Genomic DNA, 25785 nt, shown 5'->3' on the forward strand with positions numbered 1-25785 from the left:
TTTGATGCTTTTCTCTCAGAACAGGTGTATTTAATATGATTTTCCAAGTTTAACTTGTATAACGTATTGTCAAACTCTGTCACCCTGACTCCGTATTATTTGATACGCACTTTGCAGGGTGACCTCAGGGCTGTGTGGACTGAGAAAGGGATCTGAATCAATGTATTAATGCCTTCAAAGCCAGGAGCCATCGTAGGTGTAGTTTGCCATCAATTTCTGAACTCTCCCACATCAGTTGTGATACCAGATTGCTCAAAACTGAGTTCTGATTATGTTGTGCCCTTGATTTGTGTCTCAAATTGGCATTTTTAAAAACGGGCCTTTATTGCCTGGATATAATAATAGTGCCTGCCACCACCATCAGACAGACCTGGTGCTCTAATGCCAAGTTACACACAGGGCAGTTACTGGCGTGTCTTCGTTGGCACTATGAAATGTGGCTGAGAAGACAGACTCTCAGAGTAAGAAGTCCGTATTGGTGGTAAGAAACTCAGGAGTACTTTTGTCTCGAAGTACTAGCTATTTAGCATATAGCTCTCACGCGACGCCTGTCTGTGTGAATCCGGGTGAGATGACGGGCCCTGCTCTACTTAATGCCGTTGTGCATAGGATACCATTTTGGGAAGCTACCTAATGCATAAGCTTTTTAATGCTGTAAATTATAGTAGCTAAAATTAAATGCCACTTAACTTTTTCAGAGATGAATTAATGGACAGCCTGGTCAAATTCAAAGCTTTTTGATGTATAAAACTTTATAAACGGAACTATTCCATCGATAGGCAAAGTGTAATGAAAACCTGTCTAGATGGATAGTATGTAATTTCTGCACAGGTCTTGTTTAGTAATACATCACTGTATACCGGTCAGGAATCTTGCTCCAATAAAGGAACATAAAGATTTTTTTTGACTGGGGTCATTCTCCTTGTTTCCTAGAGACATGTTACTTGCCTTTGGATATAGATAAGGTAGTTTTTCTGTCTGATTTGCATTAGTAGTGACTGGGGAATGGGGGAAACTGCTCTTCAAATCATTCAGTGTAGCAGGGAGAAGTCTATGAAAGGGTAGGTATAAAGATCACAGAAAAGAAACTTCTTTGGAATGTAGTTGGTTCCTGAAGGGATCGAATATTTTCCTATTGAAGTCTCAACATTTAAAGGACTCTTGGCTAGCAAAAATCCTCTGGTTGCTTGAATTTTTTTTTTAAGTTTATCTTTACCTTTTTTTTTTTTTTTTTTTACTTTATTTATGATAGTCACACACAGAGAGAGAGAGAGGCAGAGACACAGGCAGAGGGAGAAGCAGGCTCCATGCACCGGGAGCCCGATGTGGGATTTGATCCCGGGTCTCCAGGATTGCGCCCTGGGCCAAAGGCAGGCGCTAAACTGCTGCGCCACCCAGGGGTCCGCCAGGTTGCTTGAATTATTACTCATTAAGTAGGCCTGTAATTTTTGTTTCTCAAAGTTACTACTTACTAAATCTGATTTATGGGCTGGTGAGATCGGAGGACCATCAGTTATAGGTCCTGTTTGTTTTTTTATAAATTTTATTCATGAGAGACACAGAGAGGCAGAGACCCAGAGGGAGAGAAGCAGGCTCCATGCATGAAGCCCGATGTGGGACTCGATCCCAGGTCTCCAGGATCATGCCCTGGGCTGAAGGCAGGCATTCAATCGCTGAGCCACCCAGGCGTCCCTAGGTCCTCTTTAATCCATTCTTAAGATGTACATTTACTTTTGAGAAAATGACTCAAATAGCTCTTAAAGATCATTTTCTCTTAACTATTGAGATCACCTTTTAGATTGCCCTGTGCCTGCAAATCGTGCAAAGGAGTGCTGGGCTGTGAGACAGGAAGGTGGCAATGTCAGTGTCCTGGAACTTGCTACAGAGTAGCAAGTGTGCTTTGTACCCAGTTGCAAGAGTTCTCAGGCTGGCCTTTGGGCAGTGTGTTTTGGAAAGTGCCAAATGAATGGCTTAAAGCTCCTTTGGTACAAGGACATTTCAAAAGAAAAGGGCAAATAACGGCTGCTGTAGTTTCTCTGGGAGGAGGGCATCTTCCAAAACTGCCAAACTGCTTATGAGGGAGTAACTACATGAATAGGGGCACAGGGGACAATGTATAGATAATGTATCTATTTGGTAATCTATCCTTAGAGTTAATTTCAAACCTAAAGGAATGTTCTTTTAGACCCATCCCTGCAGTTGAGGTTGTTTCTCCAACATGTTCTGATTTCTAAGACTTAACTGTTCCCTGACCTCTGTGACAGGCCCTGCAGTTTCTCCCAGCTCTGGCTGTACAATGTAGAGTTTTAAATGTCCCCAGAATCTTGCCTGTCTCTGACTGACATGGGCTTTATATCTGGCCTGTTTTCTCACCTGTGTTAGCTGTCTGGCTGCCAACAGGTATGGGTTTTTGACGTGATGGATTTGGGGGGGCCTTCTGGGCTTCAGAGGATTCCTACTCAGTTGTATTTCTGAATTAATTTGGTAGTTTTTACCATTACTGCTTTTCGACAACTAGTCTCAGGGTTTCACTTGGTCCTGAAAACAGGTTTGGCTTTTGACCTTTTTGGTTAGGTTGCTATGAAAAGGCAGAATTGTTATAGAAGGTGAAGACTCAGGATTTCTGAAGAGCAAGACAAGTTCTTTAGGAGATGAATGACGAGCCATTCCAATTGTTTAAAGAGGACACCTTGGGGATCCCTGGATGGCTCAGCAGTTTATTGCCGCCTTCAGCCCAGGGCGTGACCCCGGAGTCCCGGCAACGAGTCCCACGTCAGGCTCCCTGCATGGAGCCCTCTTCTCCCTCTGCCCCTGTCTCTGCTTCTCTCTCTGTGTGTCTCTCATGAATAAATACATAAAATCTTAAAAAAAAAAAAAAATAAAGAGGACATCTTACATTAGGAAAAAGTACCCCCCCACACACACAATCCCAGCATTCCCATTTGAACACGTGGCTGTGTTCATGAAGACTTTAGAAGTTTACTTTTTAATAGGTCCGAGGGAAAAGACTGCAGTTTTGTGGTTAGAACAAGAATAGTGAATGGGGAGTGTGCCAGCTTGATTACTTGGTGATATTGCATACTCCCTACTACCCAAGGGCAGCAAATCTAAACATAGACGGATGTTTGCCATACCAGGAAGGGAAGTATAGAAAGGAAAAAAAAGTGTTTTGTGTGTGTTTTTTTTTTTTTTTTTTAATGTGCCCTGCTAGGAAGTTTTATATTTCTTTGAGTTGATATTTATACAGTTTTAGCCGCCAGTTAGCTGGAGAGTTGTTTGCACCATTCACTACCCACTGGATGCTGAATGTGAAGGGAACTTCAATTTTCTTAAGAATTAGCAGTTTCATGAAGTACCATCAGAAAGGATGAAGCTATTTGGTCAGGCTTCTCCATCAGCCTAGGATTTGGTTTCCTTGTGGGTTTGCCCAGCCTGGGGTTCATGGATTCTGCTACTTCTGACTTCCTTTCCTTTGTTGACCAGCGAAGCAGTAGAACACACAGCAAACTTGGAAAATCATTTTGACTTCTTTCACATAATTCAGCTTTCTTGGCTGTAGTAGATAAATGATCCTCAGGATGGGAGAGAGACATTATGCTGAAAAGAGGAGCTTTACTAGCTTGTTTTGTCCTTTCCTTCAGTCCTATGACTAGCAGTCAGAAACATTGTCTTTTTTTGCTCTAAATTATGCTTAAACATTCAACTCAACACAACTTGATGACAACCCTCATTTATTTTTATTATTATTTTTTAAAGATTTGATTTATTCATGAGAGACACACAGAGAGAGGCAGAGATACAGGCCGAGGGAGAAGCAGGCTCCGTGCAGGGAGCCCGACGTGGGACTCAATCCCGAGACTCCAGGATCACGCCCTGGGCTGAAGGCAGGTGCCAAACCGCTGAGCCACCCAGGGATTCCCCTCAACCCCCATTTAAAAGAGCCTACTATGTGCTGTTGTCTAAGCCCTTGGCAACCTGGACATGCCTCTGATTATGAAATTTAGGCATGCCCCCCACTGAACCCAGTTGCTCTTGCATACGTTGGTGTCATCTGCTTGATTTCCCATTGCGGGACAACCCAGGACTGTCATGGCTTGTCAGTATCACCTTTTCCACTCTGGGGAGGGAGGGTGGTCAGAGCAAAGTGCAACTGACATGATTTCCTTCAGTAAAAGTACAGGAAGGCACCTGTTCCGAGTCATCAAATCGGCCACCTTCCATGTTTGATCCCCACTCACCTCCAGAGCCTTGGGCCAGGCTCCTTCCAGTGAAGTCCTGGCACAGGGTGCCAGTTAGCACAGGATACCAGAATTCCTATACAGGCAAGCCGCTGCCAGGTCAGTTGGCGCCCACTGGTCGGCTTTCCTGAAATAGTGGTTATTTCCTACGGTGTGTGTCTTCTGTTTGGGTGGATTCTTGAGGACAAGGGAAGCCCTGGCCGACCCAGAAAGCTCCACTCTGGTTGAGTGGCGGAGCCTGAGATGTTTGGTTTATTCATCCATGGTTTGTAATTTGGGAGGGTTTGGGGGAGGCTTTACTTTCTTTCAGTTGCAGACGTTCTTATAGTAGTGACTCTAGACAGGGACAAGACTCCGTGAGGGTGACGGGTTTGGGATTAACCCACTTGTCACCAAGGATCTAAGACGAGGAGAAGGCTGCGGGCGGGAACCAGGTGGTGGCACGGCTCGGAGGAAGGGGCTGAGCCGGCCCCACGGGCAGTGTCCGGCGGCCGGCAGGCGGCGCTGTCGCCCCCGACCCCCTGGGCAGCTGGCGAACCCCGGCCCGGGAGGTGTCCCTCCCCGCACTTCTATCCCGGGCCGGGGACTGCGGCCTCAGGACGGACGCGGGGCCCCGGAGCCAGCGGGGCGTCGGCTGGAGCCCTGGGGTCCCGGGCGCAGACCCTGGCGGCCGACAGGCGGCGCTCATCTCGGGGCCCGCGAGCGCCAGCCGGCCTCGGGAGGGGGCGCCCGATCCCGCGGCTCGGGCTCCGCTTCCCGGGAAGTTTCAAGTTTGAAAGTCCTGGCGGAGGGGCCGGGGCTTCCGGAACCGCAGTGGGCGAGAGGAGGGGCCGAGCGGCCGGAGCGGCGCCATGGAGGAGGGGGCGCCGCGGCAGGTGGACGGCGCCCGCGGAGGCCGGGCTGCGGGCGCGGGCCCAGGGCGCCGGGGAGCCTCGTGCACGCCGCGGGCACCCCGAGCCCCGGCCGCGACCCCCAGGTCCGACCCGCATCCCCTCCCGGGTCCCTTCTCAGTCCCGGCCCCGGGCTTCGCTGCACCTCGCAGGGCAGACCTGAGCACGGGGGTGAGTCGTTCATGTCCCCTGAAAACGCCCCCAGATCACCCCCTAGGGACTCAGAGCCTCTGGTCAGGCCAGCAGTCAGGGCCACCAGCATGGGCGCCAAAGTTGCCTAAAATCGGCTCTTCCCGGTAGGACTGGAAGGCCGATGGGAATCGACCTAGAAAGCAAAGGGGGGCGCTGGGGCGCACTGGGGCCGGTCCTGCGTGGAGAGGAATCCGAGTGTGCAGGGAGAAGAGAGCCCAGGGGGGCACCAGTCCCTGGGCTCTTGGGGGGGTGGTCCTACCCGGATCACGAAGGCATGTGGGGTTTGGCCGGGCCGGAGGGCCTTGCCCAGCACCTGGGTGGGAACCTTCGCGTACACAGGGTTCTAGTCCAAATGGCAGGGAGGCTGGGATCCTGCCAGTGCTGGCAGTAGGTGCTGGTGGACACAGCAGCCAAAGCCGTGTGTTTGTTATTGGGGAGGGAGGGGTGGAGGTCTACTCAGAGCGAATGGGGTGGGGTCCCAGCTGTAGAGCAGCAGCAAGGGAGAGGTGTGTATGTCCGCCCAGAGCAGACAGGAGGTGGGGGTATGCTCAAGGGTGGAGTGTCCTCCACAAGGCTCGAGTGCCCCCACCCCAAGGGCCTAGACAGCCCTAAGCACTGCATCTGCCCCCTCCCACTCCCTTCTTCCGGAGGTCCCTCCGCCTGTTCCAGCAGCAGCTTGTGCACATTTTCCGATTTCCTGTGAACCTCCGCCCAGCAGCGCAGCTGGGTGACTCAGGACCCCGGTGGCCAGGCCCCCTGCTCCATGGGATCTTTGTTTGCTCAGGCCTTTGGCTCTGGCCCTCTGGCCTAGGGCCCTCAAAGGATTTCCTGAGCCCCGCCCCTGCCCTCTGACTACCAGGCCAACAGAGGCCTGGAGTAGGGGGGGGCCCTGAGACTGGGGTGACAACCTTTAACACTGGGCTCAGGAGATGGAGAGCCGAGAGGTAAGGTGGAAGTCCCTCAGGAGCCCTTGGGGTCGGGGGCATTGTGGGTTACTCTGGACAGAGGTCAGCTTTGGCACTGGTTGGTTTGAAATGTTAGCTTCTGAGAAAGAGATTTTTCTGTTTCTTGCTCCCACCTGGGGTGAAATAGTGAGAAAGCCTCTGCTTCCTCCCAGTAGCTGAGCTGGGAATGGCCCCCGGAGACCTCCTCAGCCCCTCTCCGTGTCTCTGCTTGGCTACCTGAGGGAACATCCCTGGCCCCTACTCAGGCCTCTGGCTGCCCTCTCTGTGTGACCTTGGGGGGTTCCCTAGCCTCTTTTCTGGCCTCAAATTTGGCCCCAAATCTCAGAATCGCAGTCTTGGAGAGAGCATCCTGATTAAGCGTGACTGGCAAGGGGGAAGGAAGGTGGCATCCCCTCTTCGGTGTTGTGACTTTGGGCACGTTGCTTAACCTCTCTGTGTCTCAGCTTCCCCATTTGTAAAATGGGGATCATAACTATACCAACCTCATGGGATTGTCGTGAGGATCCACAGACCAGTGTCTGCAAAGTTCTGAGACAGACCCTGAACAACCCAGGGGTCTGGGGCACTGACACACCCCACCTGCCATGAGTTGCAAATCTGCGTATGACTTTTGACTCCCCCAGACCTTAACTACCAGTAGCCTACCGGTGACCAAAAGCCTTACCGATAACATCAACAGTGGACTAACACATACTCTGTACGTTATGTGTATTCTATACTGTGTTCTTACAATAAAGGAAGCTAGAAAAAGGGAAATGTTATTAAGAACATCATAAGGAAGAGAAAATACATTTACAGCCCTGTACTGTATGATCGAAAACAATTTGCTTATAAGGTGGACCTGTGCAGTTCAAACCCATGTTGTTCAAGAGTTGCCTGTAAATGTTGACAATTTCTCCCTCTCCCTCCTCCCTAGTGGCAGAGGACAGGAGCGTGGGCAGGATGCCTAGTCTTGGGGTTTGCATCTGGCCTGGGGATACTAGCTGGAAAGTCAGAGATGCCTCCCAAGCCCCGGGTGTCCACCCTGGCTGCTGGGCGTGCCTCCCTCTCCTTCCATCTGTGGGCACCCGAGGCCGCTGGTGGCTGGGGACGGGACCATTATTGCTCTGCCCTTCCACAGCCTGGGGCCAACCAGCAGCCCCCAGAGGATGAGAAAGAGGCGATCCGCCGTGCCATCCAGAAGGAGCTGAAAATCAAGGAGGGTGTAGAGAACCTGCGGAGGGTAGCCACAGACCGCCGCCACCTGGGCCATGTGCAGCAGCTCCTGCGCTCCTCCAATCGCCGCCTGGAGCAGCTTCACGGAGAGCTGAGGGCGCTGCATGCACGCATCCTGCTGCCCGGCCCTGGGCCTGGCCAGGCTGGTGAGTGTGGAGTCTGAGCGGACCCTCGGGCCCTCGGGGACAGGAGGTGCTGGGGAGGTCTACCCAGCCAGCTTCTCAACCTTGGTCCTGACCAATCTCATAGCCTTCTCAGGTGTCCCCCTGCCCAGGAGGGGAGGGGAGGAGACAGCAAGGCCATAGAGTAGGGGGCTCCTGGCTCTGGGTAAGGGCTTCATGTACCCCACACTGCACAGAACCTGTGGCCCCGGGACCCCAGCCACCTGCAGAGCAGCCCAGGGCTCGGCACCTGGAGGCTCTCCAGAGACAGCTGCAGGTGGAACTGAAGGTGAAGCAGGGGGCAGAGAATATGACGCATACATATGCCAACGGCACGCCCAAGGTAAGGCACCCGGGGTCTGTGGGGAGAGATGTGGCTCTCGGATTAGTAGGGGAGGTGCTGCCCCAGCCCCTGTAGGGAATGCAACCTAGCCAATGACCTATTAAGGGAGACATAGTCTCAACTATTAGTCTGATAGAGGAGCCATAGCCCCAAATCTTAGCTTGGTGGGGAAGGCATGGCTTGGACCCCTAATTTAACAGAGAAGGCACAACTCAGTCTAATGGGGAAACCCCAGGCCCTGTTCTGGGTCTAATAGGGAAGGTCCACTCCCAGCCCCAACTCCCAGCATGATGTGGGGAGCTTGGCTCTGACATGATTGGAGAAGTTTGACCCCAGCCCTGTCTCATCTGGTGGAGGAGGCTCTGCCCCAGACCTAGGCTGATGAGGGAGGCTTGGCTTCAGCCTTGGTCTGACCAGGGAGGCCCTGGGCTGGCCTGGGTGCGACGAGGGCATACCTCATGACCCCACAGGAGAGGAAGCTCCTGGCAGCTGCCCAGCAGATGCTGCGGGACAGCCAGCTGAAGGTGGCTCTACTGCGAATGAAGATCAGCAGCCTGGAAGCCAGTGGGTCCCCTGAACCAGGTGAGGCTTTGAGAAGCTGGGAGGGGCCGGCCGGGCCGGGCCGGGCAGAGCAGGGCATGGGCCTCAGAGCTGACTGCCTCTTCCCAGGTCCCGAGCTGCTGGCAGAGGAGCTAAGACATCGGCTGCATATTGAGGCTGCTGTGGCCGAGGGTGCCAAGAACGTGGTGAAGCTACTGGGTGGCCAGCGGACTCAAGACCGGAAGGCCCTGGCCGAGGTCAGACCGTGACGCCCTCTCACCACTGCCCCTCTCTGCGCCCTCCGCACTGCGGGATGGCTGTGCCGGGTGGGAACAGGGAGCCCACTGTGTCTAGACCTCGTGGCGGCCAGGGCATGTGTGTGTCTCCAGGTGGTCCGAGCTGCTGTCCCCAACCCCAACCTGTGTGTCACGGGCCTGTGCCCCCTCCTCGTATCTGCCCTGCAGGCCCAGGCCCAGCTCCAGGAGTCCTCCCAGAAACTGGACCTGCTGCGACTGGCCTTGGAGCAGCTGCTGGAGGGACTACCTCCTGCTCATCCTCTGCGTGGCCGGGTGGCCCGGGAGCTGCGGACGGCCGTGTCTGGGAACCCTCAGCCTTCAGGGGTGCTTGTGAAGCCCACCGCCATGACAGGTAGCCAGGAGTCCCTCTCACCTCAGGGCTCCCCTTTTCTTGCAAAGGGTACCCTGAAACACAGAGGGGGAGGACTTTGGAGAGTTTTGATTCTGGTCCCACCACCCTCTAGCTCTGTGAACACGGGCAACAGACTTCCACTCTCTGGACTCAGCTTAATGTTCTGTCAAATGGGGATGATAACAGCACCTACTTTGTAGGGTTGCTGTGAAATTCAGTGAGTTGTCGCCTGTGATGTGCTAGGCACAGTGCCGGCATCGTCCAAACATGTTGGTGAAGCTGTTATCAAAAAGAGAAACCGGGATCCCTGGGTGGCGCAGCGGTTTGGCGCCTGCCTTTGGCCCAGGGCGCGATCCTGGAGACCCGGGATCGAATCCCACGTCGGGCTCCCGGTGCATGGAGCCTGCTTCTCCCTCTGCCTGTGTCTCTGCCTCTCTCTCTCTCTCTGTGACTATCATAAATAAATAAAAATTAAAAAAAAATTTATAAAAAAGAGAAACCGGGATCCCTGGGTGGCGCAGCGGTTTGGCGCCTGCCTTTGGCCCAGGGTGCGATCCTGGAGACCTGGGATCGAATCCCACATCGGGCTCCCGGTGCATGGAGCCTGCTTCTTCCTCTGCCTGTGTCTCTGCCTCTCTCTCTCTCTGTGACTATCATAAATAAATAAAAATTAAAAAAAAAAAAAAAAAAAAAAAAAAAAAAAAAAAAGAGAAACCATGATGACAATGTGAAGAGTGCCAGTGTTAGGGGAGCTCACAGCCCTGGAGGCCTTTGGTAACCAGTCCTGGGCAGTCTGGACTAGAAAGTTCTTCCTTATCCCTGAGCTGAATTTGTCTGAATTGTAGCTGAATTGTAATCAACAAATAATTTAAGCATGCTGACTTTGGAAACCCTGAACTTCCTACCCGGGACACAGTGCCAGCCAGAGAGCCCAGCACCTTCCTGCTCAGAGCTGGTTCAGGGTTGGACGGGCCAGCTCCCATTGTGAGCAGAGCTGAGAAGGAATCAAGGAATGCTTCCTGGAGGAGGTGGTGTCTACATGTAGCCTTGAAGGGCTTCTGGGAGTTGGCCAAGTAGACAAGTTAGGGAAGGCGGGGCAGGGGTATGGCTTGCTAAAAAGGCCTAGAAGTTGTCTGGCTACTTGGGGCCACCTTATATCCTGTCACCTGGCTAAATACCCCAACTAATGTGGGCAAGGTCTCGGTTCAGACATCATTGAGAGAAAGTAGGTTTCCTGCGGTCCCAGGGGACCTGGCTGTGGCAGTGAGAGAATGGCACTGACAGTGTTTCTTGCGTGCTCCCCGCAGGGACACTGGAGGTCCGCCTCCTGGGCTGTGAGCAGCTGCTGAAGGCTGTCCCCGGACGGTCCCCGGCAGCTGCACTGGCCGGGAGCCCCTCCCAGGGCTGGCTCCGGGGCAGGGCCAAGCCTCAGCGTGGAGGAGGAGATCTGGCCAGTGAGTAGGGGCTGCAGGGAGCTGGGGGCAGCAAAGGACCTCCGCTCCTTGCTGGCTCTGAGCCCCCTATCTGGTCTGGCAGGTGAGGTGATGGCTGTGCTGAAAGTGGACAATCGTGGCGTGGGCCAGACTGGCTGGGCGCCGGTGGCCAAGCAGTCCTGGGACCAGATGTTTATTGTCCCCCTGGAGCGGGTGAGCCCTGGGGTGGGCAGGCATGACCTTAGGCCAGGGGGCGGAAGGCCGGCCAGGTAGGGGCATGTGCCATGCCCCACTCCTCAACCTGGCCCTCCCAACGTAGGCCCGGGAGCTGGAGATCGGGGTGCGCTGGCGGGACTGGCGGCAGCTGTGTGGCGTGGCCTTCCTGCGGCTGGAGGACTTCCTGGACAATGCCTGTCACCAGCTCTCCATCAGTCTGGTGCCACAGGGGCTGCTCTTTGCCCAGGTGCCCCAGACCCTGCCCTCTGACCTGACAGGCCCCAGCTCCGTCGGAGTTAGAAGGGCCTTCAAAACAATGTGACTCATCCATCCACACGTAGGAGTGGAAACTGGGGCCCCGAGGGAGCAGGGCTCCAGGACTATGGGTTCCCAGCCCTTGTCTGGGGACTGCATGGGAATCTAGAGGCCCACATCTTGGTCCAGACTATCTGGCCTCATTTGTGACCCTGGACAAGTGCCTCTCTTCTCTGGACCCCTCTGGCTCTTGCATCATTGATGCTGGGGGCTCAGGCCGAGATCCTGGGAACCAGGGAGGTACCCTGATGGCAGGTGGGATGGGAAGGGACCTGTCTCCAGCCCTGCCCTCTGCCCCCTGCAGGTGACCTTCTGTGACCCTGTCATTGAGAGGAGGCCCCGGCTACAGAGGCAGAAACGCATTTTCTCTAAACGCAGAGGTGTGGCCAGGAGAGGGCTGTGCAGTTAGGGGGCAGGGCAGGGGCTATTGGGGGCCCCAGGACTGAGTCCTCCTTTTGTCCCAGGTCAGGACTTTCTGAGAGCTTCCCAGATGAATCTCAGCATGGCGGCCTGGGGACGCTTGGTCATGAGCCTGCTGCCCCCCTGCAGCTCCCCAAGCACAATCAGCCCCCCCAAAGCATGTCCCCAGACTCCAGCCACACCCCGGGGAGCTGCCGAGCCTGCCTCGCCCAGGTGAGGAGCCACCCCGCCTCAGCCGCCCTCTTCTCTGCCACATCTGCCTCTCTCCAGGTGCAATTGGTGTTGTTCTGTTCCCGTCATTCACCCTCTGATCCTCCATCTGTCTGTCTCTGGCATCACCGTGTGTTTGTCCCTATGGCTATTCCATCTGCCTGTGCCCTGCCATGTGTCTACTTTCTCCACATAGTAATGTCCCACCCAAGAAGAGCCCCTTGGGAGAAGAGATGAGGCCCCCGCCCAAGCCCCCACGCCTCTACCTGCCCCGGGAGCCAACCTCCGAGGAGATACCGGTGAGGGGGTGCTGAGGCCCGGGGGCTGCCCGGATAAGGGTGGCAGGGCTGGTGGGACAGAAGGAAGCCCTGCTCTGCTCTGAGCCCCTCTGCCCTCACAGCGCACCAAACGCCCCCACATGGAGCCCAGGACGCAACTTGGGTCGTCTCCTCCAGCCTCAGCCGCCAGGTACCCCCGGCAGGCCCACTTTTATGCTTGAGACATCTATCTACTCACTTGGGTGTTTGTGTGTCCATTCAGACATCATCTGATATTCCTTGCTCTCAGATTCTTACTCACTAAACCCACATTATTGAGCTCCAGCTGCTTTCCAGACTCTAGGAAACCACTGTCCCAGGAACCCCCACCCCCATCCCCAGGCTTTGCAGCCTCATTGGTGGGGACAGCCCGGGGCTGGGCACAGAGAGTTTGGAGCATCTCTTGTCTTCCTATGCCTCTCTTGCAGGAAACCCCCCCGGCTTCAGGACTTCCGCTGCTTGGCCGTGCTGGGCCGGGGACACTTTGGGAAGGTAGTGGGCTGAGGTGGGGAACTGTGTGGGGGGGTGAGGAGGCCCCAGCACCTTAGCTGGGAGGATGCTGTGATCCATGGGGTAGTGGGGTGGGGGAAGCTGCCCTGTGCTGTCCGCCTGAAGCCCAAGCTCTCTCTGGTGCCCAGGTCCTCCTGGTGCAATTCAAGGGCACGGGGAAATACTACGCTATCAAAGCGCTCAAGAAGCAGGAGGTGCTGAGCCGGGACGAGATGGAGAGGTGTGTAGTCGGGCCAGTGGGCACCCGGCCCCGGTTGGGACCCCGGATGGCTGGCCTGGCCAGTGGCACCGGAAGGCAGCTGAGTGCTCTTGGGGCTTTGAAGAGGTGACCTCTGGGGCCGGCCAGTCCTGGGCTCTGTCTTTAGCACCTGCAGATAACCATGTGCCCTTGGGCAGGTCCCCTCTTCTCTCTGCCTGATACGTAGAAATCATCACTCTCACTGTAGAGAGAACTCATCACTCATCAAAGTGCCTGGCACTTTGACTGAAGGCCCAGAGAGCCGAGGGTGTTGTGTGGGTGGCAGGGCACAGCCAGCAGAGGTCTTCCCTTCCCTCCAAATGCCCCCTCCCCCCCACCACAGCCTGTATTGCGAGAAACGCATCCTGGAAGCCGTGGGCCGCACGGGGCACCCCTTCCTGCTCTCCCTCCTCGCCTGCTTCCAGACCTCCAGCCACGCATGCTTTGTGACAGAGTTTGCACCTGGTGGTGACCTCATGATGCAGATCCATGAGGATGTCTTCCCTGAGCCCCATGCCCGGTGCGTTCCCATCTATCTTGCCGCCTCTTCTAGCAAGCCTTCCCTGGTTGCCTCTGCCCGCTCCCTTCATCCTGCTTCCCTGAGGGTACCCGGCAGCAGAGGAGCATGTGGAGTCAAGGAAGCCTCGGTTCAAATGCTGGTTGGCAGCTCTCATAGACTGTCACAGCTTTGTAACCTCGGGCCTCAGTTTACGTCACTGCGAATGGGGCTGATAACTATTTCGCAGCTTTGTTGGGTAAGATGGATGCAATGTTTGTAAATTGTTGAGCACAGGAGCCAGTGTATAGTAAGTGACTGGCAGCTGGAGTTTATCTTGCCCACCAGAATGCAGGCTCTGGAGTCTGGGTCTGCCACTAGCTATGTGACCCCAGGGGCCTCACTGCCCTAGAGTCAGTTCCTCTTTTTTAGAAACAGATGTGAGAAGCATCAGCTGCAGGTGGCTGGGAGGATGTGGGAGAGAGTAAGGCGTAAGAACACATGGCATCATTCCTGGCATAATCGAAGGGTAGGCCACTGTCTGGAGAAGCACCTACTCTCTGCAACCCCCACCCCTGGTGTGGGCTCCCCTTGGTCTCTCATCCAGTCTGACTCTGGCTGGGACATCCAGAGATGCCCAGGCCATGGCCATCCTGGTGTCTCCCTGCCCTGCCCCCGCAGGCCTGGGCCTGAGCTTCCCCCGACACCACCCACAGGTTCTACCTGGCTTGTGTCATCCTCGGGTTGCAGTTCTTACATGAGAAGAAAATCATTTACAGGTAACTTGCCCTGGCGGTGCTGGGGGCATAGGTGAAGGGGCAGCAGCTGCCTTCCCCCGTGATGTTCCAGGGCCCCTTTGGTCTGCCCCCGCACCCTCAGGGACCTAAAGTTGGATAACCTTCTGCTGGATGCCCAGGGTTTCCTGAAGATTGCGGACTTTGGGCTTTGTAAGGAAGGTGAGTGCCTCCCGTCCAGGATCCCCTGTCCACTGATCTTGCCCAGCACAGGCCAGCAGGGTCATTGGTGAGTGGCCCCCACCCCAGCCTTCATTCTAGGAACCAGCTGGACATGCTGGCTTTTCCTTCTCAGCCCTAGAGCCTCTTTTTTTTTTTTTTTTTTTAAGATTTATTTATTTATTCATGAGAGAGACAGATAGAGAGAGTGAGAGAGAGAGAGGCAGAGACATAGGCAGAGGGAGAAGCAGGCTCCATGCAGGGAGTCCGATGTGGGACTCCATCCCCTGTCTCCAGGATCACACCCTAGGCCAAAGGTGGCGCTAAACCCCTGGGCCACCTGGGCTGCCCAGCCCTAGAGCCTCTTAGAGAGCCACAGCTTGCCCTTAGCCAGAGGGAGAGACTGTACTCAGAGTGGAAGAGGGCATCAGGGACTCCTGGGTGGCTCAATGATTGAGCCTCTGCCTTTGGCTCAGGGCCTGATCCCAGGGTCTAGGGATCAAATCCCACATCGGGTTCCCTGTGAGGAGCCTGCTTCTCCCTCTGCCTATGTCTCTCTTTCTGTTTCTCATGAATAAATAAATAAAATTAAAAAAAAAAAGGAAGAGGGTACCGGATTCTCCATTTCCTTCATGACCTTAGCATGGAAACTTGCCTGGGGCTCCACTTCTTCCTGTCGGGTGGCATAGAAACCGCTCCCACCTCTGAGGACATGGGGCAGGGCTCGGTGTGGGGTTCGGTACCTGAGGTCATAAGGGTTGGCTGTTCATTCTTACACCCACTGAGGTGATGTGCATGAGATGCAGCAGGCCGGCATCAGTGTGGGTGCTGGTTTGCAGGAATCGGCTTTGGGGACCGGACAAGCACCTTCTGCGGCACCCCAGAGTTCCTGGCCCCAGAAGTGCTGACCCAGGAGGCCTACACACGGGCCGTGGACTGGTGGGGTTTGGGTGTGCTGCTCTATGAGATGTTGGTGGGAGAGGTGAGTGCCAGCCCCAGGCTGCTGGGGCCTGCAGGCTGGGGCGGGGCGGGGGTGGCTCATGCACCCTGCTGAGCTCTGTTCCCCGCAGTGCCCATTCCCCGGGGACACTGAGGAGGAGGTATTTGACTGCATCGTCAATGCCGATGCCCCATATCCCCACTTTCTATCGGTGCAAGGTCTCGAGCTAATTCAGAAGGTAATCACTGCAGGGGCAGGGGCAGGGGCAGGGGCAGGGGCAGGGTGGGGCTGGGCTGCCGCTCTGTGGCTCGCGGGCTGCCCCTTCACCACCCATTCTCTTGGGGGCCCTGTGGCCCAGCTCACTTGGGGTACGTGGGGAGGCGGGCAGTGCATGGGCCCAAAAGCGCCCTCCATGGGCCTCTGTCCTTTTGCCCAGCTCCTCCAGAAGTGCCCGGAGCAGCGCCTGGGGGCAGGTGAGCAGGATGCAGAAGAGATCAAGACCCAGCCTTTCTTCAGGGTGAGTGGTCCTGGGTGCCTGGCACGGTGGGCGGTGGCGCGGGGCCACGTGGGCTGCTGTTCTGCCATCTCAGGCAGCTCTGCCCTCGCCCCCAGACCACCGACTGGCAGGCCCTGCTCGCCCGTACCGTCCGGCCCCCCTTCCTGCCCACACTGTGTGGCCCTACGGACCTGCGTTACTTCGAGGGCGAGTTCACGGGGCTACCACCGGCCCTGACCCCGCCGGACCCCTGCAGCCCCCTGACTGCCCGCCAGCAGGCCGCCTTCCGGGACTTCGACTTTGTGTCAGAGGGATTCCTGGGGCCCTGACGGCCTCTCTGGCGAGTCCACCCTGTCCGCCCAGCTGCTTGCCCTGCTCTGGAGGCCCGGGCCTCACAGGTTCTCTGTGGGTCTCGGGCCTTGAGGTGGCAGCGGCGGGGCTGCTGTGGGGGGTGTTGCTTGGTCACTGGGCAGAATGTCCCCTCCTCCCTCACCCCCACCCCAGCTCCCTCCTTCACTGAGACCTGGACCAGAAAGGGCAGGCAGTGAGGAGCAGTTTGGTTTGGTATTTTTTTTAATACTTGACTCGCTTTATGGATTATTAAACTTATAAAACTGTGCACTGGAGGCATCCTGGTGTGTGGGGGGCCTCCAAGCCCAGGTTGCTTGTGCCCGAGCCCCCCACAGGTCCCCTGCCTCCCCTTCTTCCTTTGGAAGGCAGAACTGCCCACTGAGGCAGGGGTTCTGTCGTTCAGCTCTGCTCTGAGGCCTGGGAGGAGCGAGCAGGAGTGAAGAACCCCAGGCTTTCCGAGGGCTGACCGCAGCTGGGTGCAGCCCGTTTGGTTTTCAGGCACAAGTTGGTGGCCTTCCCTCCCACGCCCTCCTAAACAGCCTGGCTGCCGCCCTCCTCCTCCTCCTCTCCCTCGGCCCAGAGGGCCTCCCAGGACCCTGAGGGCCATCCGCAGAAGAAGTGGGCCAGGTTGCGGGTCAGGCCGCGGTCGAAGGGGTTGCTGGGGCGCTGGCGGAGGTAGGCAATGCGGTGCGAGGAGATGAACTCCCAGGTGGTGGTGTTACTGGCCACCAGGTAGAGGTGTGAGGCGAGGAGCAGGCTGGCCACCAAAGAGAAGACGGAGAGCAGCAGGAAGGTGGCAAACAACAGCCCGCTGGACCGCAGCCATAGCCCCCAGGGCTGGAAGAAATGGAGGCCAGACCTGCAGGGCAGGATAGAGATGGGGACCCAGGCTGGGGGAGGGCAGGGCGGCCCCAGGGAGCCCCGGCGGGCAGGCCTCTTGGGAGAAGGTTGGAGGCCCTGGACAGAAGAGGGAGTCCTGGCTCTCTCCACCCTGCAGGCACATTGCTGCGGCCCTCCCCCAAACCCAGGGCAGTAGGGGAACCCACCATGCCAGGTACAGGCCCCACAGAAGCACCACCAGCTGCAGCGCCAGGTAGGCCACGAAGAGCGGGTGGTTGCGTTCTCCCACGCAGTTCTCCATCCAGGGGCAGTGGTGGTCGTAGCGGCGCACACAGCGACGGCACTCCCGGCAGTGCCGGGCCCGCAAGGGCTGCTGTGGGCAGGGAGGGAGGTGTGCTCAATGCCAGCTCCCCTGCGGGCCCAACACTGAGAGAAGTGATGAAGTTATGAGGCTGGGGCCTCAATCTGGAGGCCTTCCTGGATGAGGCCACGGCACGGGGGCAGGAGGTCAGGGAGTCTTGGCCCAGTCCCCACGCCCTCCCGTGAAGGTCCCTGCACCCACCAGCACCAGGCAGTATCTGCAGCGCCGAAGGGGGATGGCTTGAGGAACCATGGCTGTCTGCTCCTCCTTGGCCTCCTCCTGAAAGTAGGAGATGGGGCATAAGATGGGGTCCCCTTGGGAGACAGATGCACAGGTTTTCCTTGGGGACTAGCTCATTTCTGGGTATGCATGGGTGGGAAACCATCCCCTGCATAATGGAGTGGTAGGGTGGGGCAGAGAGCTCCGGTCCCAGGGAAGCCCCAGGGAAGCCCTGTGACCTCTGCCACTTGTATCTGCTCCCTGGGCCTTGGCGATTTCCTCATGGTAATTGGATGTAGGGGATGGGGTTCTAGGGCTGCTAAGAGGATTCACTGAGGTGCCCCCAGAAAAGCGCTCTGCACAGATCCTGCCATGAGACCATCACAGCAGTCTTGGGTGTCCTGTTGGTGGGAGGGAGAGGGTTCAGGCACACACTCCCCCACCCCAGTTACCTGGGGCTGGGGCTGGACATTCACATAGCCTGGGTCCATGAGCGACACGGCCAGGTAGAGCAGCAGGGAACCCAGCACGAGGAGCAGGAAGGTGAGGGGCAGGAGCAGCTCTCCCTGCTCTTCCCACTGCCGCAGCGCTGGAGAGGCCGGAGGAGGAGAGTGAGTCTGGGGCCAGAGCCAAACAGGAGGAAGCTGTGTGTAGGAGGTGTAGTTGGAGGTGGGGACTGTGTCCCTGGCTGAGCAAAGGCTTGGAGATGGGGTTTAATGAGTGGTCAAGTGTGGACACTGCATAGGGTACAGGAGGGAGAAGTCTGGGCCCAGCCAAAAAAAAAAAAAAAAAAAAAAAAATTCATCTGCATTTTATCTGGAGGGCAATAGGAACCATGGAAAGTTATAGGGTCAGATCTGTTTCTTAAAACCCTCCTGCTGCTGGAGAAAAGATGGATGGGGGAGCAGGGGGAAGCCTGGAGACAGAGTGCCTATCCAGGAGGGAGAGGAGGGTAGCCAGACAGGGATACTGGCAGGAATAGTGGAGACAAAAAGATGGGTAGATAAGGGGTGAGGCGGTGAAGGGGCCAGACTTGACTGGATGTAGGGGAGAGGGAGGAGGGGTCCCTGCCTTGGCTCCATGATGGTGAGACCAGCCAGGTCTGATATGTGTATGAGATAGAGACAGAGGAGGGCCAGGCCAGGGAAGGCCCAGCTCATGGGGGTGAATCAGGATTTGGGGGGGGGGGGCGGGGGTGAGGAGTGAGGGGCACGCACAGGACAGTTAGATGACAGAATGTGGACAACTCTGGGGCCCCTTGATTGTGAAAAGCAGCAGAGAAGGAAAGATGGGTTGGGGGTCCTTTTTGATGGAGAGATGGAGCAGGTTTTTAGGCTGAAGGGTGAAGATGGTGGAAGAAGCTCGAGAAGGTCTTGGGAGGAAAGTGACAACACCCCCCAGTCCAGGAGCTGAGGCTGGAGCAAGGAGAGGGGAGTGGGGCTACCCTTGCAGGCAGGGAGGGTGGCTGAGAACTCGGGTTGGAGGCAGCCTGGCAGGGGGGAAGAGGGGGAAGATGTTAGCGGGGTCGGGTCAGTGGGGTGGATGAGAACCTGGGGGCAAGAAGTGAGTATGGCCACTCCCCTCGGTGTTCAGGACAGGGAGCCTGGACCAGGGCAGCTGGTGGCCCCTGAAGTGGGCCGGATGCCAGTCCTTGATCTACTAGATCCTTGGAATCTTACGGGGGGACGGTTGGGTGTCAGTTCCCGGGAAGGGTCGGGTGGGTCCCGGGATCAGGGGGGACGGGGGCTCCGGTCGGTCGTCGGCTCTGGTGGGCGCGGGACGAGTCCTGGGATGCACAGGGCATCTGGCGGCATCAGGAAGATGCTGGGACTAATTAGGGATGAACTGGGTACTAGGCAGAAGACAGGTGGCTCTTGGAATGATAGATGGGGAGGAGGCTCAGGAGCTGGCGGAAATGGGGTGACTCCCAGGATTTCTGGGGTTTTCAGCAGGAGACCCAAACGTCTGGGAAATCACGCGGGATCGGGTGGGTCCGGGGTCGCGCGGGGTCCGGCTCACCGGTATCGTGCAAGAAGAGCACCAGCGTGATCCCCCAGGTCAGCACAGTGTGCCCGGTCCGCACCAGGACCCCAGGACTGAGGAGCGCCCAGGGCGCCATCTCCTCCGCCCCGGGCCCCACCCGGAAGAGGCGCCTGGAGGGGCGGGCCCTCCGAGGGAGAGGGGACGCGGCCGCCCGAGGATTGGTGGAGCCAGGGAGTGGGCGGGGCCTGACTGGGTCGGGGAGGCTGTCTATTGGATGGCAGCTGCGCCCGAGGAAGCCCTCGAGCCAACAGGTGCCTGAAGAGGTGGAGGGCGGGGCCGGCGCGCGCGCAGCGGGTAACTCCCCCAACCCCAGCCCCCACCCGCCAGGCAGGTAAGTTTCGAAAGCCGGGGAGCAGGCGCGAGTGTCGGCCCCGCCCCCTCGGGCTCTCGCCCCGCCCTCCCCAGCCTTACGGCTCGCGCATGCGTACAGGCCCCTGGGCGCTTCCATGTTCAAGGTGTCTGGTTGTGGCTGCAGGTCGGGGAATTGCGCCGCTTTCAAGGATGCGATGACTGAGATCTCTACGGGGGCAGGTCCCGCCCGCGGTTGCTCTGTGGTGATACCCATACTTCCTTGCTATTCATTTTTTGACACTGCAAACCGGATGAGAGCAAAGTGGTCGTCCGTGGTGCAGATCCTGGGTACCAGGGGCCCAAGAGGAGTCAGAGTCAGAAATACCAGCTCTGCCCGCTCCTACCTGTGTGAGCTTGGGCCAGTTACTGAACCACTCGGACCTCTGTTTTCTGTCTATATAGTGAAGACTGGTGATAGCATCCCCCCCGCCAAGGTGGCTGGGAGGATTAAATAATGCCAAGTACAGTCAGTGTCGAGTATGGGACTGTCCTCTCCCCCTCTATACGCCGACACCTCACCCTGCCAGAAGGACTTGCCCGCCAGAGGCTTCGGGCTATTCTGAGACAAAATCTCATCATCATTCAGTGTTCACACTCCTTCAACTGTGTCCCCGAGGCATTCCCCGTTCAGAACTGCCTTTCCACCCACACTTCCCACTGATATCAACATCCACCTTCTTTCTCCAACAGATGGGCCCCTCCAGTACACTCTTCTGATATCTGTTTTGTCAGCTCAGCATCCCCTTATCTGTTGGAGAACTAACTGACTCTTCCCCATCCCATATGGTTCTAGAGGAACTGTGTCCCTCACTCCACAGAGTAAGAGGAGACAAGATGTGGGCATACGACTTCAGAGGGCCAAACTCTTTCAATGCTTTTCTCTTTCAGTGTCTCCAGTGATTGGTCCTAGGCGGTGGACATGTAACTCAGCAGGGCCAATCAGAATCATTCTATAAGATTACTGTATAAATGCTGAGAGAGAAAGGGGCATTATTTCACATCTCTTGCATAAGGGATAGGATTTAAGGGCAATAGGCAACTGTTTTTACACTATGTGGAGGGAGACTGTGGTAGGAGAGGATGAAGCCAACTTATAGAGTTATAGAGATAAGTAGCAGTGAAAGAAGGAGCAAGAGTGTAAGTAACATTGCCTTGGCCCCTAGATCCAGCTATTCCTGAAGCTGATGTTAACCTCTAGATTCCCTTGATGAATTCCCTCCCACTTTTGACTAGCCTGGGTAGGTATTTGAGTTGAGTCACTTGTAACTCAGTCTTGGTTACTGCCATGGATGACTTAGTATGCTGAATGGAAACACTTAAATCATTCTGCAGCTTCCACGTGTCAGGCCCTGTGCTGGTTTGAAAGACAAAGTCAGACACTAAAGTGGTAAGGACAGATTCTAATCAGTAATATGCTATTGCAGTGTAAAGTGAGTTCAACTCTGATGTGTACAGAAGTGAATGGATGTTTTATTTTTATTTTTTTTTAAAGATTTCATCCATTTATTATGAGAGACACACACAGAGAGAGAGAGGCAGAGACACAGGCAGAGGGAGAAGCAGGCTCCACGCAGGGAGCTCGATGTGGGACTCGATCCCAGGTCCCCAGGATCATGCCCTGAGCCAGAAGGCAGACACTTAACTGCTGAGCCACCTGGGCGTCCCTGAATGGATATTTTAAAGGGAGCAGGAGGGACGCCTCAGTGGTTCAGCCGTTGAGCGTCTGCCTTCCGCTTAAGGCTTGATCCCTGATGCGGGGATCGAGTCCCACATCGGGCTTCCTGCAGGGGGCCTGCTTCTCCCTCTGCCTATGTCTCTGCCTCTCTTTCTGTCTCTCATGAATAAATAAATAAAATCTAATAAATACATAAACAAAGGGAGCAGGAAGGAACGGCAGTGTCTCAGAGAAGTGAAAAATCACCAAAGGTTGGTCAGTGTAATGCTGAGTAGACCAGCTGTGTGTGCCAGCTGGCAGTAATTGAAGTTAGGTGCCTGTCCTCCCATAGGGACTGGGAGACAGAGGCCTGATCCTTCTGGATCCTTCCTCTTTGAAGGAATGGCTTTCGGGTCTCCTGAGTTGTAGGAGACACAAATACATTTTTTTTAAATTTTTTATTTATTTATGATAGTCAGAGAGAGAGAGAGGCAGAGACACAGGCAGAGGGAGAAGCAGGCTCCATGCACCGGGAGCCCGACGTGGGATTTGATCCCGGGTCTCCAGGATCGTGCCCTGGGCCAAAGGCAGGCGCCAAACCGCTGCGCCACCCAGGGATCCCCCACAAATACATTTTTAAAGGACAGAGGAAGGATTCACAATTGTAAACCCCTTCTAGTAAATGCTCAGAGACAGGGTAGTGTGGGGGGGCCTCTGGTCAGGTGGTGGCTAAGACAAACAGTAAAATTTGTTTTTTAAAGATTTTATTTATTCATGAGAAACACAGAGAGAGAGGCAAAGACATAGGCAGAGGGAGAAGGAGGCTCCCTGTGGGGAACGGATGCAGGACTTGATCCTGGGACTCTGGGATCACTCCCTGAGCCAAAGGCAGACGCTCAACCACTGAGCCACCCCAGGTGCCCAAGTGGTTGTTTTAATGTAGGGGAGGGAGATGGACAAAATCACTTGCGGTAAGAGCCCGTAGTAGGGCTCTTATAGGCCAAGTTTGTGGCCTAGTTGAGAAGATGCCTCAGGGGAGCGTGGCTAGAATTTGGTCAAGGCACACACACCTGGCATCTTTGGGGAACAGCTCTCCTCAATTGGGTGCAGCCTTGGAAGTACCTCAGGAGCCTGGAGGGCAAAGCCACCCTCCCAGCTACTTCTCCATCTCTCCCTGCTTGTGCCTTAATTCCTTTGCTCTGCTACAGCTGCAGGGAGGTGCTTAACCGCTCTCCCTGTAAAGCCCTTCTAGCTGAGCCCTCTGTCGACAGTGTTCCTTCCGCAGCTTACCCATAGCCAGCCTGGAAGCTTTGTCTTTTTTTTTTTTTAATATTTATTTATTAATTTTAGAGAGGAGGGGCAGAGGGAGTGGGAGAGAGAGCATCTCAAGCAGACTCCCCACTGGAGCTTGATCCCTCGACCCCAAGATCATGACCTGAGCCAAAATCAAGAGTCAGACGCTCAAGCGACTGAGTGGCTCAGGCACCCCCTGACAGCCTTCTTTTACTGGCTCCAGCTCACAGGTCTCGGCTCAAGAGAAGCCCTCCCTGCCTGCTCAGGGACACCACGCCTCTTACCACCAGGCTGAAGGTGCCCTTCCCTCACAGAAACAGTTGTCCAACTAACTTCTGTCTCCTAGGGCCCCACTCTACTCCTACCGGCCCCAGGAGGTGCTCTCTCTGCTCCGTGCTCACACAGAACATTGTGTCTACCATCAGACTGCACCACCCCAGGCAGGTGGCCTGTGGGGCTGCTGCAGCTGTATCCCAGTGTCGGGGCACGGGAGAGTGCAGAGAATGAGGGGAGGCAGGTCGTTCAGCCCCATCTGCCGCTTGTCCCCAAGCTGGGCACACAAATCCACCCGATGCATGCTCCCCATTGCAGGTCCCCTCCTTCAAGGCCCAGTGCTTGAAATGGCTCCAGCCCCTCTCCTGACCCCACCCCTTTTGCAAAAAAGACACTGCTCTTTCCACTTTGCACAAAAATGTATTTCTGTGACATCCCAAAGTACATTTACCCAGGCCCCAGGTGGTAAAGCAACGCGATGTGAGCTCTGCCCAGGCACTGGCTCACGCCAGGTGAACACGGAGGGGAGGGGCAGATGTGGCCTGTCTGCCGAGCTTGGGAAGCACAGGGCAGCCGCCCCCTTCCCGGGGCTGGCAGGGACAGACTTCAGGGGAGAAGGCCTGGTGTCTCTCCCTTGGACTGCTCATCCAGCCTGTTCTGTCACGAGGCAGAAATGCCAGGAGAGTCCAAAAGCAGGCCCAGGGAAAGAAGAAGGAAGAGAGGTCATCCCCGAGGGGGTGCCTGCAGAGTCGGCCTTGCTTCCCTAGTGCCTTGTTCTGGAGGGGCCTCCTCACCACTGCCTGTCTCCAGAGAAGCAATTCGGAGTTACGTCAAGGGAGGACCACAAGATATTTCAAGATACATTTGTAGCTCATACTTCTCTGAAACACAGCACAGAGGCTCCCAAGGTAGCCTGGGGGCAGGGAAGAGGGGCTCAGAAGGGCCACGTGGGGCCACTGCAGGCTGTGCCCAGTGCTGGTCTGGAGGCAGCTGCCTGTTGCTGCAGGTCCAGCTGGAGTGGGGACCTCCTGCCTGAGAGAAGTGTGGGGTCCTCCGGGCAGCGGGGAAGGTGAGGGGGCATGGCAAATGAGGCCGGCTCAGTTCTGCTGGTGGGGTGCTGGGGCACCATGGGTGCTGCGGGCAGGGGAAGGGCTGGGGAGTGAGGAACAAGCCCCTGGCCCTGGCGGTGCTGGCTTCCAGGGCCGGGGTGGGTGCTGAATATGTTTGGCAGAAGGGGCAGTGGAATCTGCCTGAGTTCTGACCAGCCCTGGGCTGGGGCCTTCAGTAGCCTGGGACCTGGTGGGAGACCAGGAGGCAGCCTCCATAGCAGCGTGGCCTCAGGCAGGCCTGACCAGAGAACGGCGGGGCCCCTGGGAGCCCCGCTCCTGAGGGTCCTCTGGGGCTGGGGCTGCCTGGGCCTGGGCACTCACTTCCTTGCCCCAGACGGCCCGTGGCTGGGAGCACCAAGGCATTCAGGAGGCCCAGTGGGGCTGGTTTTCATCCCAAACCCCATCGGCCATACCCAGGAGCCCAGATGGGGTTCTCAGGCTTTGACGGGTGGGTTGGGGTGCTGGAGTGGGCTGTCAAAAGCCCTCTGCCTCTCCTAATGGGAAGCGAGGCCAGGGTCTGAGGTCACTGGGAAAGGACCAGACTCACAACGTTAGAGGCATTTAGTCTGAGGGGAGTAGGAGTGAGTGGCAGCAATGAAGGCTTGGAGTTGGGGCTTGAGGTGGCCGAGGAAGCTGCGGGGACTCAAGGAGTGTTTCTTTTGTTTTTGTACAGAAATCATACACACAAAACTTCACACTTCCTAACCAAAAAAAAATTATATATATATATATATATAATATATATATATATAATATATATATATCTCACTAATGTTAAGGAAAAGCGTCGGTTGTGCAAAAGTCCCCCTGTGTCCCTTCATCCAGCGGGAGGCTCCCCGGTGGGGGTCTGCCAGCTGGGCTGCTTGAGAGCTTCCTCCTGGCCTTGTGGTCCAGAGCCGTGGTGGCCGTAGGGGCAGAGGCCTCTATCTGGACGTGTCCATGTTCTCCTCTTTAAAGTTACTGCAGTGCTCAATCACCTTGCTGGAGACCACAGGAGAGAGAGGATCAGAGGGCAGTCTTGGGTCGGGTGGGCCTGGCCCCTCCTGGCTGATGAGGCCAATGGGTTTGCTAACAAATGTCCACAGTAATGCTGACACTGACTGAGGAGATTCCTGCCCAGTGCCTAGGAAATGGCACCTGTGGCCACCAATACTATCAGGCCCCTGTGCTCCCCTCCTTCCTCCCTGGGACCCCCTTCCTTACCTCTCAGCCCCAGGGCATCTCTGGCTAGGGGCTCCCCTGAAATGGCTCAGGCTTGACCTTCACAACCCTCTCTGCTCCTTTCTTGAGCACCACCTGCTTTCTTCACTTTCCCCCTACCTACCCAGGCAGCCTACTAGTGATCTCCAAACTGCCTGCATGTCAGATTTGCCCAGAGATCCCGATCTTGAGGAGGTCCGGGTGGGGCTGGGGCAGCCATGCCAGCAATAGGGCTCCTGACACCCTCCACGCGGCCAGGCCAGGCCCAGCACCATGGTCTTGGGAACCACCACTGGTGCTCAGAGCCACAGTCTTGTGCCCCCTCCAGACTGACCCTTGAGAACCACTGCCCTAC

At 56.2% G+C, this 25785-nt stretch overlaps 3 protein-coding genes across 10 annotated transcripts in view; 1 reads left to right on the forward strand and 2 right to left on the reverse strand.

Moving 5' to 3' along the window:
* The first annotated feature begins 4779 nt into the window (after positions 1-4779).
* PKN3 (protein kinase N3) lies at positions 4780-16200 on the forward strand. 2 transcript variants are annotated; one of them, XM_077850932.1, is made up of 22 exons: positions 4780-5299; positions 7406-7646; positions 7859-8004; positions 8475-8586; positions 8674-8801; positions 9009-9192; positions 10500-10646; positions 10729-10838; positions 10945-11088; positions 11461-11536; positions 11621-11789; positions 11983-12085; positions 12187-12254; positions 12532-12595; positions 12742-12833; positions 13195-13371; positions 14064-14126; positions 14227-14303; positions 15140-15282; positions 15371-15478; positions 15677-15757; positions 15853-16200. In XM_077850932.1, the coding sequence occupies exons 1-22, from the start codon at positions 5090-5092 to the stop codon at positions 16063-16065; spliced, it is 2856 nt and encodes a 951-aa protein (XP_077707058.1). In that variant the 5' UTR covers positions 4780-5089; the 3' UTR covers positions 16066-16200. The 2 variants fall into 2 exon arrangements, with proteins under 2 accessions (XP_077707058.1, XP_077707059.1); XM_077850933.1 differs by lacking the exon at positions 4780-5299 and adding an exon at positions 5828-6264.
* Positions 16201-16291: 91 nt separating this feature from the next.
* Positions 16292-19687, reverse strand: ZDHHC12 (zDHHC palmitoyltransferase 12). 4 transcript variants are annotated; one of them, XM_077850936.1, is made up of 5 exons: positions 19527-19687; positions 17960-18096; positions 17490-17567; positions 17134-17297; positions 16292-16946 (listed from the first exon to the last, which is right to left on the reverse strand). In XM_077850936.1, the coding sequence occupies exons 1-5, from the start codon at positions 19624-19626 to the stop codon at positions 16619-16621; spliced, it is 807 nt and encodes a 268-aa protein (XP_077707062.1). In that variant the 5' UTR covers positions 19627-19687; the 3' UTR covers positions 16292-16618. The 4 variants fall into 4 exon arrangements, with proteins under 4 accessions (XP_077707062.1, XP_077707064.1, XP_077707061.1 ...); XM_077850938.1 differs by having other exon boundaries at positions 16292-16924; positions 17134-17300; XM_077850935.1 differs by having other exon boundaries at positions 17134-17300.
* A 3834-nt stretch (positions 19688-23521) lies between these two features.
* The window catches only part of ZER1 (zyg-11 related cell cycle regulator), a 30723-nt gene continuing 28459 nt past the window's right edge, over positions 23522-25785 (reverse strand). For all 4 annotated transcript variants that reach the window (XM_077850941.1, XM_077850939.1, XM_077850942.1 and 1 more), the window contains exon 16: positions 23522-25211. In XM_077850941.1, coding sequence (XP_077707067.1) covers positions 25154-25211 — 58 coding nt within the window. In that variant the 3' untranslated portion in view covers positions 23522-25153. The remainder of the gene's footprint in view (positions 25212-25785) is intronic.

The sequence above is a fragment of the Canis aureus genome, chromosome 16 (genome assembly GCF_053574225.1).
Source record: "Canis aureus isolate CA01 chromosome 16, VMU_Caureus_v.1.0, whole genome shotgun sequence".
Lineage (NCBI taxonomy): Eukaryota > Metazoa > Chordata > Mammalia > Carnivora > Canidae > Canis > Canis aureus.

Coding starts and splice junctions, on each gene's coding strand:
- PKN3 (XM_077850932.1), top strand. CDS start 5,090: ATGGAGGAGGGGGCGCCGCGGCAGGTGGACGGCGCCCGCGGAGGCCGG. Junction 12,086..12,186: donor CAACCTCCGAGGAGATACCG/GTGAGGGGGTGC, acceptor CTGCCCTCACAG/CGCACCAAACGCCCCCACAT. Junction 15,283..15,370: donor ATGAGATGTTGGTGGGAGAG/GTGAGTGCCAGC, acceptor TGTTCCCCGCAG/TGCCCATTCCCCGGGGACAC.
- ZDHHC12 (XM_077850935.1), bottom strand. CDS start 19,626: ATGGCGCCCTGGGCGCTCCTCAGTCCTGGGGTCCTGGTGCGGACCGGG. Junction 17,568..17,959: donor ATGTCCAGCCCCAGCCCCAG/GTAACTGGGGTG, acceptor TCCTACTTTCAG/GAGGAGGCCAAGGAGGAGCA. Junction 17,301..17,489: donor GCAGATACTGCCTGGTGCTG/GTGGGTGCAGGG, acceptor CCCTGCCCACAG/CAGCCCTTGCGGGCCCGGCA.